The sequence below is a fragment of the Nicotiana sylvestris genome, chromosome 1 (genome assembly GCF_000393655.2).
Source record: "Nicotiana sylvestris chromosome 1, ASM39365v2, whole genome shotgun sequence".
In the NCBI taxonomy this organism is placed as follows: Eukaryota; Viridiplantae; Streptophyta; class Magnoliopsida; order Solanales; family Solanaceae; genus Nicotiana; species Nicotiana sylvestris.
Window position 1 is genome coordinate 159,345,706 of NC_091057.1, and position 15,647 is coordinate 159,361,352.

A 15,647-nucleotide genomic window follows, 5' to 3' on the forward strand; every position below is an offset into this window, starting at 1 on the left:
AAATAAAAATAAAAGTTCAAACTTGAAACCTAGCAATATGTACACCTACAGCTACACCGTTAGTTCCCCGGCAACGGCGCCAAAATTTGATCACGCCCAACTATGCCTTATAAAAAGGACAATGCGGTCGTTGCAAATATAATCCGGTTTACAAGTCCGGAAGTCGAATCCCACAGAGAACTAAGGCTTAGCTACAGCTGTTCACTATCACCAAGAAGACAAGCTTGAACAGTTCCTAACTTATAGATATTTAGATTCTTGTGTTTAACTAATTGATTAACAAATTAAAATAATAAATTAACAACTAAAGATACTAAGAGTTAGAGACAAGATTAAGGAGGTCTAGAGTTATGATTTCCCCAATTGTCGGAATCCTTCCCGCTATGTCTTCTATAATTTCGCCTAAGTATTCTCTACCGATCATGAGCACTCTTATTACCGTAAATCTCTCCCGAGTAATCACGACAATTTACTAGACGCACTCTCCCGAGCTACGCTAGCTGGCTTTTGATACAGCTCACTTCAGATCGCACCCAAGGCTTCGTTATCCCTAATCCCGCCTTTAAACCCTCGGTTATTGATCCCTCATATACTCTGGGAGTGGTGTTGTTCAACAATTACCTAAATATGCACTCTCTCCCGAGTTATGCATACTAAATAGGCACAGCTAATTGAGAGCTCTTCAATTAACTACAATAAGAACGTAGTTGAACAAATAGAGATTATACTACGGCTCAATTATATAAAAACATAACAAGAATTTATCCTACAAAAGGTTCTATCAAAACTCTAGATAACAAATTAGCTATTCATAATAGTATGTAAAACTACAATACTAAAAGTCATAACCAACAATGAAAAATAGGAAGAGGAAAGAAAAAACTTGTAGAAGAATTCCCAAGCCTTGCTCCTATTGTGTCTCTGCCTCCTTAGGTCAAACCTATGTCAAAAATATGTCCACTAATTTTCTTGGTCGGCTTCCTTGGTTTAATATAGGGTTTAGGGCTTAAAATCCCGTGTTTTGTACCTTGGTCCCTGAAATTTACGCATCCTGCCGCGGTTCCACCGCGATCGCGCCAGAACCGCGGCCAAACACCCTCTCAGATTCTTCAGTTGTCCGCGATTGCCCTCTGCCGTGGTTCTACCGAGGTCGCGGATTTTGACCCTGTTCCGTTTGGAATTTTGAATAACGTAAAACATGGAAGTTGTAGCTCTTTGAGTTAGCTTTCCAACCATATATTGTGGAGCCCAAATGGAGTTCTGAGTAAAAAGTTATGTCTATTTTACTAGACAGTGCGCAATATGCCTCTTCGAGTTTTCGTTTTGTTGTTTTATCATCCGTTGATCCCCGAACGCGATCCCGACTTAATTCCTTGAGCTCTTACTCAGACTTCAAAGCTTCAAACCACTTAAATTCATTCCATAACATCTATATAGCTCGGAATCACACCTACAAGGCATAAAACACACAATTAGTGCAAAACAGTAGCGATTAAAGCGCAAACTCAACTAAAGTGCAGTAAATTAAAGTGTAATAATCGACTAAAATACGTAATTATAACCTATCATCAATTATATGTATATTATTGGCTATTTTCTTTTGAAGTGGCTAAAAATATATATTTCTCTTTGGGTGATTTGTACAAATAAAATATTTTGATGCCACTATTGGTTTTTTGACTGCTCAGAATTTCAAATTTAATAATTATTATTCCTCGCTTGCGACTTTTTACTTTAAAGGTTTGTCGTGGGGTAAGTGGGAGTTAAACAATAAAGATTATCCATTTTAAGGTCATCGATGTAATTTTCCTAGTTTAAGGCCCTCTATATTTGGTTCAGCCCAAGCAACATACAACTTCTACAACTTTATAGTTTCTATTTTCTACCCTAGAAGACTTGCAAATTACGTACCTTCCTCCTGAAGAAATTGTAAATTGCTCCTTTTCGTACTTTCATCATTCCGTATTTCATCTGAGATTGTCAAATGCAGTAATCCAAAGGTCAGTTCTTGCTATTCATTTTTCTCTTTTGCTGGAAATCTGAGTTACTCAGATGTGAATTTGTGCATAGTCTTGGAAGAAAATATGATGTAAATAAAATTACTTCACCTGATCTGTTGATTTTTATCCAATTACTCAAAAGGTCTTCGAATTAGCTTAAATCTTATTGATTTTTTTTTTTTGTTGTATAGTTCTGGATCTCTGAATTTGAGGGATCTGAACGTTGAACCTTCTTTTGAGCATATCTAAGATAATTGCGAATCATTCCAGATTTTCTTTTTCTATTATGTTTTAAAGTTATACTGAATATTGTGATTAAAATTTAGGTTATCCTGTTTTCTTAAGTTTTTCCGTTTGATTCTATTCTGAATACAAGTTATATTGGTATGCTAGAGATTTTACAATATCTGAATTTCCTGTCCTTAATTCCACCCAAAATAATTGAGCTTTCAGTGTAAAGATAAGTGTGAGATTTAGACAACTCGTAGTGTTAGAGAATGCCTAGTCTTAAAGCTACTACATTATTGACTATTGAGCATTGGAGAGAAATGAGTTTGAAAAGGGCTGAATCAATATTAAGGATACATATGGCCAATCCAACTAGTTTGGGATTGGCGCTTGGTTGGTTGATTGATATATTTTGATATTTGCAATGACCTTTACTTTTCTTTTTTCGGGGAAAGGGATGTGTGCTTCTGGTATTTGTAGTTACAATATTTTTCGAGTTCTTGATTGCCAGAAGAAAAAGAATTATATTTCTTTAGTCTTAACATACTCCTAATATTCTTTGGATCTAATAAGATGATTGGTTTTGGCTCGTGCAAAAGATTGAGCAATTTTACTGATATTGATTAGCTTGTGGATCTTTGATTTATAGGGCACAAGAACAAACATGGAAGGATTGTATTCTGAGTTGGAGAATTTTGTTCAGACAGAAAATATGTTGGATAATGACCAGTCGGTGGAGGTTGAGGACAGTGGGTCGGGGGGAAATAGTGAATTAGATCCAGAGGTATCACCATTAATTCCTGGGCTTCCTGATGACATTGCACTTTTCTGCTTGGCAAGGGTTCCTAGAAGGTATCACGCGCTTCTCAAATGTGTGTCAAGAAAATGGAGAGACTTGGTTTGTGGTGAAGAGTGGTACTCCTACAGAAAGAAACATCATCTCCAGGAGAGTCGGATTTATGCCTTAGGTAGAGACAAGTCTGAACAGCTGTGCTGTTATGTATTGGACCCGACTCGCTTAAAAAGGGGATGGAAGCCCATTCTAGGACTTCCGCATCGCTGCATAAGGAGAAAAGGTGTGGGCTTTCAAGTGTTAGGGAAGAAACTATTCCTATTCGGTGGATGTGGCTGGATCGAAGATGCTACTAATGAAGTCTATTGCTATGATGCTGCCATGAATAAGTGGAATCAAGCTGCTTCCTTGGCGGTTCCAAGGTATTTTATCCTTGTTTTGCTTGGTAGTATTTTGAGTTTTGTAGAGTCAACCTGTTAATATTCACTTGCCAATCAAATTTTTTATGACTTCAAATTTCTAAATGCTTGTATGTTCGTTTTCCTGAGAACACTGTGTTTCCTTTCTAGGATCTTTAATCTTTACAGGAATCAGATTTTTTTTGGCACTTATAGGTTAGGTGATGGAACACTTTTAGAGCAGGCATTTCCGTGCCATGAGAAATTCATGTGGCTCGTTTGCTAATTCTGGTTTTACATCACTGTGATTATTGTTTCCTCCGATGCAGGGGTCTCTCTCCTTTGGTGCATTTATATCGTTCTATAAGTTTTCATGGTTATTGCCATGTAGCCTCACCCTTATCCTACTGTTAAGAATACGAATCTACCATTTGAGCATTTTTCATATTGTTGTATTCATTCAAACTAGCCTTCTCGCTCTTCATCACTGTTTGGCCAAATACGTCAGAGCTTATTTGATTCTGTTATTTTCAGGTGCTACTGTGTGTCTGAAGTGTTTGATGAAAAAATCTTTGCAATTGGGGGCATAGGGCCTAATTCCAGTAATTTACCTTCCTGGGAGACTTACAACCCGGAAACAATGAGTTGGACTTTGCGTGAAAATTCCAACATTTTTCCTGATATTGAAGATTCCATAGTCTTGGATGGGAAAATTTACATTCGCGGTGTTTCTTCACCTCTAACACCTGCAGTGCCTGCATTTTTCTTTGAACCTTCTAGCACCACATGGCAGCCGGCAGCTTTTGACTTAGCGTCAGGTTGGCATGGTCCAGCAGTCGTTGTAGGCGGAATGCTTTATGTGTTAGATCAGTCTTCAGGTACCAGGTTGATGATGTGGCAAAAGGATATAAGGCAGTGGGTGGCAGTGGGGAGATTGTCGCCCCTATTGACAAAGCCTCCCTGTCGGCTGGTGGCCGTTGGGAATGACATCTTTATTATTGGAAAGGGGCTTAGCACTGTGGTATTTAATGTTGAAAATGCAAGGAACATGGATGGGGTGTTGATGAGCACTTCCATTCCCAAGTCAATATCTGATGATGATGTAATAAGCTGTAAAGCAATCACAATTTAGGTCTAGGAATATTAAATTGTAACAGCTTGCTGTGACTTGTTATGTTCTTGGCTTAATGGATTTAATACATTGTACAATTTTTGTCAGGTCGACTAGTATCTCTTCATACAATGCTTGACACTGAATTTCCATTAAAGCATTTAAGATTTGGTGTGGAATTGTCTTCATTGTGATTATACTTGCTTATCTAAAATTGTTTAGCAATTGACTGAAAGAATCTAGCAGATGACATGTTAACTAAGCACCATTTGGCATGGCTAACATGAGGAGAAGATAAATATCAAGGGCTCTCTTTAGGGTGGCACTTGCGAGCATCGTAGAAGAAAAAAACAAAGGTTAAATAAACGAAGGAAAAGAATAGCATGAATGCAATATATGGCCATTTGGTGCCAAAATAAGTTGTCAAAAGTGGAATATATGACTCGGATAGCCAAAAAACAAACCAAAAATTTCATCCTTTTCAACAATTACACAATCAGTTTATGCTCATGTCAGCTTCACAAAGTTTTATACTGTTACGCCGAATGCAGATCTTGAAAATCTTCTAGATTGTGAGCTAATATCATATTAATCAATCAACTATGCCTTAGTCTCAAGCAGATTTAGCTAGCAGAGGCTCGTCAGCTACTCCTTTTCCTTTTAAAGGTAGGATGTATGACTCCGTTGCATGATTGTAGTTTATCAATCCTTGCCATACAATCCTTCATCCTATTTAATGCAACGGGTATAGCAGAAGCACTCTCCAAATTCTTCTTTTTAAGGAGCTGTATTTTCTCAGCTTCTTTCCGGTCCTCTCCAGCTAACATGGCAATATTAGTTGGTCCTCCAACATCTGTAAACAGACCAGGATAACAATTACAAACAAAACAAAGAGTTACTGAAAATAATCAGTGAGCTTTTAACTTAGGTAGACAATCTTTAGACTGTCATATTAAAACTTTATACAGAAAAGGTGATGCTCCTAATAACGTCAATATTAAACCCTAATGAGAAGATTTGACTAGGGTGCATTTAGCACTCATCACACTATGTGTATATTTCAAGCCTTGTAATTCTCAAACATAGGATGGACATGACCATACCAAACTGGAAATAATACTAGAATACTACCCCTTGCGCTCAATACCTTTTTCTGTGAGTGGTCGAGAAATGTAACAATTTATTTGGGACAGTAGGTGGAACCAGACTGTATTCATTTTTGTCCTAAATCATTTTTTTTGATAAGGTAAATCATTATTGCCACAGCATATGCCGTTTTTGATGTTTTTCATTAGTCTCAAAAGGTTACCGCTTACATAGGTTTTTCTAGAATTATGAACATGGAAGAACTTGCTATGTGAAAGAAGTGAACAACCCAAGAGAGATATCGAGCAACCATTCATTATTCCTAAAGGTGCAGTCCACAGGGCTCTGGTTCACAATATGTGGGTTAATGGCATGTCACTTCGAACCCTGCCATGGATAAAAACCTGATATTTAAGTGGATAAGTGTAGAGGGGCTGAGCCATTCACGATCGAGTTTTGAACCGTGTAAGTAGCTCGCCCTCGGAGATTCCTCAATTATCCAAAAAACAGTACAAGGGATAATCATGGTACCATCTACACAATGATTCAACAAGTTGGAGAAAAAAGAGATGGTAAGTTTCAAAACAATGATGTTAATCCAAGATTCCTCGCGAACTATATTTTCCTCCAATCCAGTGTGGCACATTCATACAGTGATTTACTACATTCCTGAAGATCAAAGCTTTAACCAACCTACTTTCCAGGTTAACTATTCTTATAATGGGTACATGCTAACTAAAGAGTTTAACTATAAGAGAGCTTTTCATTTAAAAAGAAGTATAAAGAGACAATTTTGTATACAAACAGAGCCACCTGATCCTCTTTCAAAATCATTCATGATGCTATTCTCCCCAATGTGCTTTGAAATTTTTTTGACGAGAGGTTTTGGCTTTCACCATAAACATAGAACTTGAAGAAAGCGTGTTGCTCAATTAATTGGTATTGCATGTATAGATCATTTTGTTCCATTACCCCTTATTTTTCACCTGGTTTCCTAGGATTCCACAAGATTGTAAGTCTTTCGAGACATGTGACTTCACATCTACCTCGTCTGCTTTTAATACCTTTACTCATCATAATTCCACTAATATTATATTCCATCGCATTTACATCTAATCAAACACCACAAAATGACTTGAAGTCAGAAAAATGGTGTTCTTAGCTATTACTATCAAACAACTCTGCTAGAATCCCAAACTGATTAGGGTTCATGCCGCTCTTTCCAGCTTAATAAATCAACCAAAATTTGGGCCTCTATTCACCTGCTTTTATTCTACACTAATATTGTGCCAGAAAAAGCAGAATGAGCTCATAAATTACAACATATATTCAACAATTTCACCTCCAGATAAAGAAAACTAAAATAAATTGAGTATCACAATTTTACTACTAGTAGTCCTACAACGTTACTGAGCAAAATATATATTATTAAAACATTATGCATTTGTAATTTCACAATAAATGAGAAAACCAAGAAACGTACCGGAGCTGCAGGGATCACTAGAGGGCCCAGATTGAAATACGGATCCGTCGTCAAAACGGGTCTCCAAAACGGGTCTTTGAGCCGCAAAAATGGAAGAGAGCTTAGTTTCAAGCTGAGCAAGAATTCTGCCCCGGTACTCCGCTATTCTCTCAGCCTTTTGCTTAACTTCTTCCTCCAGTAATTCTACCTCTTCCACCAGTGTTCCTGCTTCTTCCAGTTCGGTTACGTCATCATTTTGCTCCACGGTTTGTGGCTGAGCTTGACCCAACATAGTAGAGTGGGGATTGGTCGAGTTTGAAATGAATTTTGAGGATCCCTCTTTAGTTGGTACTCCTTCTCCTTCCCTTTCTATTGCTGTAACTTGATTGGTTACACAAATGTAACAAACACTTTTCAATCTTAGATTAACATTCCAAAAAAACTTTTGGAATCTTGTGTATCATTAAAGATAAAAAGAAAGTATTATAAAAATAATTATTTTTTAAAACACATCAAAATTATAAGTAAGACACACAAATTAACCGAGATAATATAACTTTTTTAGTTTTTGCAATTATAGTTGTGAGAAGGCACAAGAGAAAATATGATATATATTGATATATTGTGTGTGATGCAATACAAGAGGTGCTATTTATAGCTACTCTATACAAAAGGGATACTACTCCTATTCCAATGTGGGACAATTACATAGCTATCTCTAACACTCCCCCTCAAGCCGGAGCATATAAATCATATGTACCGAGCTTGTTACATATATAATCAATGCGAGGACTAGTGAGGGACTTGGTGAAAATATCTGCAAGTTGATCATTCGATCTCACAAACTTCGTAGTAATATCTCCTGAGAGTATCTTTTCTCTGACGAAGTGACAATCAATCTCAATGTGTTTAGTTCTCTCATGAAACACCGGATTTGATGCAATATGAAGTGCAGCTTGATTATCGCACACAAGTTCCATCCGACTGATTTCACCAAATTTCAACTCCTTGAGCAATTGTTTGGTCCAGACTAGTTCACATGTTGCCATAGCCATTGCTCGGTATTCTGCTTCTGCACTAGACCGAGCAACTACATTCTGTTTCTTACTTTTCCAGGACACCAAATTTCCTCCTACTAAAACACAATATCCAGACGTAGAACGTCTATCAGAAGGTGATCCTGCCCAATCAGCATCCGAGTACCCAACGATCTGCTCATGACCTCGATCCTCAAACAGTAATCCTTTACCTGGAGCCGATTTTATATACCGGATAATGCGGACAACTGCATCCCAATGACTATCACAGGGAGAATTCATAAACTGACTTACAACACTCACAGGATAAGAAATGTCGGGCCTAGTCACTGTGAGATAATTTAATTTACCAACCAGCCGCCTATAGCTTGCAGGATCGCTAAGCGGCTCCCCCTGTCCAGGCAGAAGTTTAGAATTCGGATCCATCGGCGTGTCAACAGGTCTGCAACCTGTCATCCCTGTTTCCTCAAGAATGTCTAACACATATTTCCTTTGAGAAATAACAATACCTGAGCTAGATTGAGCAACCTCAATACCTAGAAAGTACTTCAATCTGCCTAGATCCTTAGTTTGAAAGTGCTGGAAGAGATGCTGCTTCAGATTAGTAATACCATCCTGATCATTGCCCGTAATAACAATATCATCAACATAGACTACCAGATAAATACATAGACTTGAAGCAGAGTGGCAATAAAACACAGAGTGATCAGCTTCACTACGAGTCATGCCAAACTCCTGGATAACCGTGCTGAACTTACCAAACCAGGCTCGAGGAGACTGCTTTAGACCATAAAGTGACCGACGCAAGCGACATACAAGGCCACGAGACTACCCCTGAGCAATAAAACCAGGTGGTTGCTCCATATAAACCTCATCCTCAAGATCACCATGAAGAAAGACATTCTTAATGTCCAACTGATAGAGGGGCCAATGACGAACTGCAGCCATGGATAGAAAAAGGCGAACTGATGCCACTTTAGCCACTGGAGAGAAGGTATCACTGTAATCTAGCCCAAATATTTGAGTGTATCCTTTGGCAACAAGACGTGCCTTAAGTCGATCAATCTGGCCATCGGGACCAACTTTGACTGCATAAACCCAACGACAACCAACGGTAGATTTACCTGAAGGAAGAGGAACAAGCTCCCATGTACCACTTGTATGTAAAGCAGACATCTCGTCACTCATAGCCTGTCGCCATCCTGGATGAGACAATGCTTCACCTGTAGACTTAGGGATGGAAACCGAGGACAATGAAGATATAAAAGCATAATGGGGAGATGACAGACGATGATAACTCAAACCAACATAATGAGGATTAGGGTTAGTGTGGTCCGTATACCTTTTCAAAGTGCAATCGGTGTACTAGGAGCAGGATTCGCAGTAGGAGTCGTGTCAGGTGCAGGACGAGAACCAGATGGGCCTGATGTAGGGCGCGAACGACGATGATAAGTCAAGAGTGGTGTTCCTGTGGCTGGGGAACTAGGAGGGATAACACTGGACTCCTCAAAAGTTGGTATGGGTGAAACCTCTGTGGTTGAAGGTGGAGGAGGATTACTAAACTCCTCAAAAGTCGGTATAGGTAAGACCTCAGATATGTCATGGTGGTCAGCAGAAGTGACATCAGTTGTGAAGAAAGGTTTAGACTCGAAAAATGTGACGTCAGCTGACATAAGGTACCTATGAAGATCAGGTGAATAACAACGATATCCCTTCTGAACACGAGAATAACCAAGGAAGACACACTTGAGAGCACGAGGAGCTAACTTATCTTTCCCCGGGGCTAAGTTATGAACAAAACATGTGCTCCCAAAAACCCGAGGTGGAAGAGGGTATAAGGCTGACTGGGGAAACAATATTGAATGTGGAATCTGACCCTTGATGGGAGATGAAGGCATCCTATTAATCAAATAACAAGCTGTGAGAACTGCATCGCCCCAAAAACGCAGCGGAACACGAGACTCAATTAGAAGTGTGCGAGCAGTCTCAATAAGGTGCCTATTCTTTCTTTCTGCAACCCCATTTTGCTGAGGGGTATAAGGACAAGATGTCTGATGAATAATTCCATGAGAAGACATAAACTGCTGAAACTGAGAAGATACATATTCTAAGGCATTATCACTGCGAAAAATGCGGATAGAGACACCAAATTGGTTTTTGATTTCAGCACAAAAACTCTGGAATATAGAGAATAACTCAGAACGATCTTTCATTAAGAAAAGCCAAGTACATCTTGAGTAATCATCAATAAAGCTAACAAAATAACGAAATCCCAAGGTTGAACTGACTCTACTAGGACCCCATATATCAGAATGAACCAAGGAGAAAACAGACTCTGCATGACTCTCAACACTACGCGTAAAGGAAGCTCGGGTATGTTTCCCAAGCTGACACGACTCACAATCTAATCTAGACAAACTGGATAAACTAGGCACCATCTTTTGAAGTTTGGATAAACTCGGATGTCCTAAACGTCTGTGGATTAGATCTGGAGGATCTGTAACTAGACATGTTGTGGAAGGACTGAGCGAGTTAAGGTAGTAAAGACCTTCTGATTCACGACCTGTACCAATTGTCCGTCCCGTACTGCGGTCCTGCATAATAAAAGAATCATCAATAAAATATATACCACAATTGAGGGCACGAGTCAAACGACTAACAGATGCAAGACTAAAAGGACAACCAGGAACATAAAGAACGGAATCTAGGGTGATAGAAGACAATGGGTTGGCTTGTCCAACTCCTTGTGCCTTAGTTTGACATCCATTGGCTAAAGTAACAGTAGGAAGAGACTGTGAATATACAATATTCGACAAAAGTGATTTATTACCAGAGATATGATCAGAAGCGCCTGAGTCCATGACCCATGGTCCAAGAGTACTAGACTGGGAAACACAAGCAAAAGAATTACCAGCAATAGGAGTGTCAGTCTGGGCAACTGAGGCTACTTGTGGAGATGTTTGCTTACTTGCTCGATACTGAAGGAGCTCATTATATTCTTCTTTAGATACAGAAAAGCCCTGGTTACCTGTAGTCTCGCTCTGAGCAACGTAGGCATTTTTGGGTGGACGACCATTTAAGGAATAACATATTTCGCGAGTGTGTCCAAGTTTGTGACAATAAGAACACTTGGGTCTAGATCTCCCAAAACGACCGCCTCCTCGTCTATTCTCCATAGCTTGAGATGCCCGAACATCCACTGTCTGGGATGCAAGAACAGAGGAATCAAGTATCTGTGATGAAATCACTGGGTGACTTGGTGCTGCAGCAAGGCGAAGTAATCGAGAGAATAATTCATCAACTGTAGGGACAGTCGGACTCGCCAAAATCTGGTCTCGTACTGAATCAAGATCATGAGGAAGTCCAGCGAGTGTAAGAACTAGAAACATTTTCTGTCGCTGCTCTTGTTGTTTTGACACACTAGCAGAAACTGGCATCAATGTCTCAAATTCCTCCATGACTGCCTGTACCTGACCCAAGTAAGTAGACATATCTAATTCTTGCTTCTTTAAGTTTGTCATCCGTGATATCACATCATAGAAGCGAGATATATCATTAGTGTATAACGTACGAGCCTTTGCCCAAACCAAATAACATGTCTGGAATGGCCGAAACAAAGGCATCAACTTAGAATCAATAGAACGCCACAAGATGCTACATAATTGAGCATCAATTTTTGCCCAAAGCGCTATCGCCTTTTCATCTCCTTCGCTAGACTGTTTAATCAGATGATCTTGCACACCTTGACCTTTACACCACAACTCGACAGATGAAGCCCAAGCTAAGTAGTTTGAACCTCCCATTAAAGGTTCCGAGGTAATCATAACATTAGAGTTTCCAGAACTCATGCTTTTAGACCCAAAAACATCAATTCCCAAAGACATCTTGTAAATTATTACCAAATAAGAGAAATAATCAACTGTAATCCACTGAAAATAGAGTAAGGAACACTGAACCAGAATAGGAAACTACTGTAGCAGTTGGAAAGTTACTGTTGCAGCCGGAAAATATTCAAAGTGGTCGGAATGAAATAAAAACAGTAGGGGTAGGATCGGAATTACCAGAAGACCCAACTGTTCTGAAGGAACTTTTTCAAAAAATGGCCGGAAGTCAACTTTTTGAAATCACTATTCACGCCGGAAAAATAAAAAAGTGGTCGGAATTTGGTGTAACCTGAATGGGTAGGCTTGGAATTGCAAGGGAAACAATCTGTCCTGAAGAGTCGTCGCCAAAAAATGGCCGGAAGGTGGCCCACGCAACGTTGGAACTTCGCCAAAAAATTTTCTTTGGACAGCTACAGTACCGCCGGAGATTTTCACTGGGATTTGGTCGCCGGACAGTGACTACTCTTGTGGTAGTGTTGGATTTTGTGCACCACACTGACCGAGACAAAGCAAACGCAAAACAACTTTGAAAGTCGCCGGAAAAAAGGGTTTTGGTGACTGATTTTACTTTCCGGAATCGCTGGAATTTATGCACAGCGATAAATCTCTCACGATAGCTCTGATACCATGTGAGAAGGCACGGGAGAAAATATGATATATATTGATATATTGTGTGTGATGCAATACAAGAGGTGCTATTTATAGCTACTCTATACAAAAGGGATACTACTCCTATTCCAATGTGGGACAATTACATAGCTATCTCTAACAATAGTCCTAAGGCATTTCAAAATTTTAACTGAAATGGTCCCTAAGTATGAATAGAAGTTCTACTTCACCCTTCCTCAATGTCAAATTAATTGAGATGACTTTTGCTCTCGGTTATAATTGGGATTAAATAAGCTTCCGCCATTTGCAAAATAGCTCATCTATGGCCTTATTCATGGATGAAGCATTATTTTGTTCAACTTAATTCCTAATTATGTTGATTAGCCTTTGGGACTGGCACGTGTCCCCTAAGTGGCAAATTTAATTCACCTTTTTAAAGTGGTGAAAAAGGAGAGGTACACGGGTATTGAACGATTAGTTTGGTTAACAATAAGATTAGCTAATCCTTGTGTCACACCTCTTTTCCGAAGATAAAGAGTTTTTCCAATTAAAGTGACATTATTTGAAATGAGATTATTTATTTTAATTTTTTTTTTCACATGGAATAATTATCAAGGTGTCCCAAGTCACCGGTGTCACACCTCCTTTTTCATGAGGGGATAGAGAGTTTTTCCAATTAAAGTGACATTAATCGAAATGAGATTATTTATTTAATTTCAGAGTCGCCACTTGAATAATTTATGATGTCCCAAGTCACCGGTTTATTTTAAATCCCAAATCGAGGAAATTTGGCTCTTATTTATGGTCCGTGAACACAAAAGACCAGGTAAGTTGGTGTGAGGCACTCACGAGTTATGTGGTTTTAGCACGATCGCTTAACCATTAAAATTGGCCTAATTATCTGATTTAAAACATATTTAAAACTTATTGTGCATGGCCGCTCTTATACCGCTTTTAATTATTTATGGAATTCATTTGAACAAGTCGTGACACACTCGTTTTGTTTTTGTAAATATTGCGAATAGCGTCACGTGAATCTCACTCGCGATCTACAACATGTTGATTTTTATTATTATTTGAAGTTATGGTCGAGTCACGTGAAACACACACTCGAATTGGGATTTACGTATCATGACTATGCCACGGGAATCGTACCAATAGTCACGATGATTTATTATATGTTCATTAATGATTATTTCCTAAGGTTTGAGACTGTGCATGGGTCCAGTCCTAATTGTCATAAGAGGAAAGACATCCGGGCCTTTTACTCGGGCCCAAGCAACATCCAAATGAGTTCTGTTGGGTCATTCATTTAGAATGGCCCAAACGAATTGGCCTGGCCTCCGTTATGACAAGGATTTTTCAACATCCCATTTGTAATTTGAACTCAACACTCATATACACTGATTTTAAGAGTAAAATCCAGTAGGATCCATACACAACTAAATTCAACTGCGCATAAAAATTGTGCTAACCTTCAAAAACACAATTAAACATGATTCATAAAGCAAATATCACATAGATCTTTATACGCCGTGTCCAGATTATGCTTTTTTAGGATCAGAATTAGCTTTAAAGTGATTAAATTCAACTAATCTAGCATTCATAGGTCTCTCATTATTACAACCAAGCAAACAAACATACGGATTCAAACCAACAGGAATTTGCATTAACTTTCATTCCATTTACCCAAATACTACAAGCTTAGGAATATATGTGTACCTGTTTGAAGCAAAAACAAAAAGCAAACTGGACCGAAAGCCAAATAAATGGGAGATGCTTCGAATTGGAGCACAACTTCAGCGAAAATCAGCAGCTTAGACTTCGAACAGCACTAAAAGGCAGAACAACAGCAGAAGAAATGGACCGAAATAAAGGTCTGAGTTCAGCCACTAAACGGCCAATTCAACAGCAGAAATCAACACACAGCTTCAACTTCGAATTCAAAAACTTCTTGGGAGCCCAGAAAACTACTAAAACAGCTTAGCAGAAATCAGAATGAATTCTTCAAACCCCTTTTTGTCTTTTCTTCAGATCCGGAATTTTTAATTCAAATTTCCATCCCCTTTCTCTAAGTTTCTAAATGTGTGTGTTAGTGTGTATGAGAGAGGAATATTCGTGTTTGGATGGGAGTGAAGTGAGAAAGTGTGTAGAAAAGAGAAAGAGAAGACTGCTAGGGTTTTTGGAAAAGAGGGACGACGCAGTTTTGGAGCTGAACGGTATCACTTGAGACCTGGAGTCAGGCGGGTCGGGCATTTGGACAGACTGGGGCGGGTGTTTCGTTAAAGATTGGGCCTCAGTCCTTGGCCCAGTTCGTTTGCAGCCTTAGTAAACCTAGCTCTTTTCTTTCTTTTCAATATCAGATTTTTGCAAACTCTAGCCATTTTAAACTCAAACTTTAATTTAATCTAATTTTTATATGGCTAGCATATTTATTTATTTTACCTAATGATGGACTAATACAACTATTTAATTAACTAGCCTAAGAATGCAATTTTTTTAGATTTTTAGTTATTTGAAAGATGCATTTAACAATGTAATTAAATCCTAAAATGCAATTTAAAATCTAACAGGCTATGAAAATTAGGGTTTGAACATTTTTTTATGATTTTTATAATTTAAAACAACTCTAAATATGCATGAACAACTCCAAACTATTTTAAAATTTTTTTAGGAGTGATTTGCATTAGGGCAAAAATTAGGTGCTCACAATCGTTTTATTTTAAAATCCCAAATCAAGGAAAATTGACTCTTTTTAAAGTCCGCGAAACACAAAAAATCGGGTAAAAAATTATGTTAACCCAGGAGAAGGTGTCAGGCATTCTCAAATTCCGTGGTTTTAGCACGGTCGCTTTATGACCATACTTGGCTTGATTATCTGTTAATTAAGTATTTTAGAACCTATGTGCGTTTTCATCTTTTATCGCTTTTACTTACTATGGTGTTTATGGAATTAATCTTTGAAACAAATCACGTGTATGTATTCGCTTTTGTTTGGTGTGTCAAAATTATATCACACGTACGTGTACACGACTAATA

The 15,647-nt window shown here is 38.5% G+C and overlaps 2 protein-coding genes across 3 annotated transcripts; one reads left to right on the forward strand and one right to left on the reverse strand.

The window, feature by feature from the left end:
- The first annotated feature begins 1,851 nt into the window (after positions 1-1,851).
- On the forward strand, positions 1,852-4,637 carry LOC104224268 (F-box/kelch-repeat protein SKIP4). Its single transcript, XM_009775891.2, has 3 exons — positions 1,852-2,000; positions 2,878-3,443; positions 3,954-4,637. The coding sequence occupies exons 2-3, from the start codon at positions 2,893-2,895 to the stop codon at positions 4,549-4,551; spliced, it is 1,149 nt and encodes a 382-aa protein (XP_009774193.1). The 5' UTR covers positions 1,852-2,000; positions 2,878-2,892; the 3' UTR covers positions 4,552-4,637.
- A 255-nt stretch (positions 4,638-4,892) lies between these two features.
- LOC104224263 (uncharacterized) lies at positions 4,893-14,808 on the reverse strand. Of its 2 annotated transcripts, none has more exons than XM_070170209.1 (3): positions 14,331-14,808; positions 7,100-7,459; positions 4,893-5,383 (listed from the first exon to the last, which is right to left on the reverse strand). In XM_070170209.1, the coding sequence occupies exons 2-3, from the start codon at positions 7,368-7,370 to the stop codon at positions 5,172-5,174; spliced, it is 483 nt and encodes a 160-aa protein (XP_070026310.1). In that variant the 5' UTR covers positions 7,371-7,459; positions 14,331-14,808; the 3' UTR covers positions 4,893-5,171. The 2 variants fall into 2 exon arrangements, with proteins under 2 accessions (XP_070026310.1, XP_070026313.1); XM_070170212.1 differs by having other exon boundaries at positions 7,100-7,453; positions 14,331-14,795.
- Positions 14,809-15,647: the final 839 nt, after the last annotated feature.

Coding starts and splice junctions, on each gene's coding strand:
- LOC104224263 (XM_070170209.1), bottom strand. CDS start 7,370: ATGTTGGGTCAAGCTCAGCCACAAACCGTGGAGCAAAATGATGACGTA. Junction 5,384..7,099: donor TAGTGATCCCTGCAGCTCCG/GTACGTTTCTTG, acceptor GTCTGTTTACAG/ATGTTGGAGGACCAACTAAT.
- LOC104224268 (XM_009775891.2), top strand. CDS start 2,893: ATGGAAGGATTGTATTCTGAGTTGGAGAATTTTGTTCAGACAGAAAAT. Junction 3,444..3,953: donor GCTTCCTTGGCGGTTCCAAG/GTATTTTATCCT, acceptor TGTTATTTTCAG/GTGCTACTGTGTGTCTGAAG.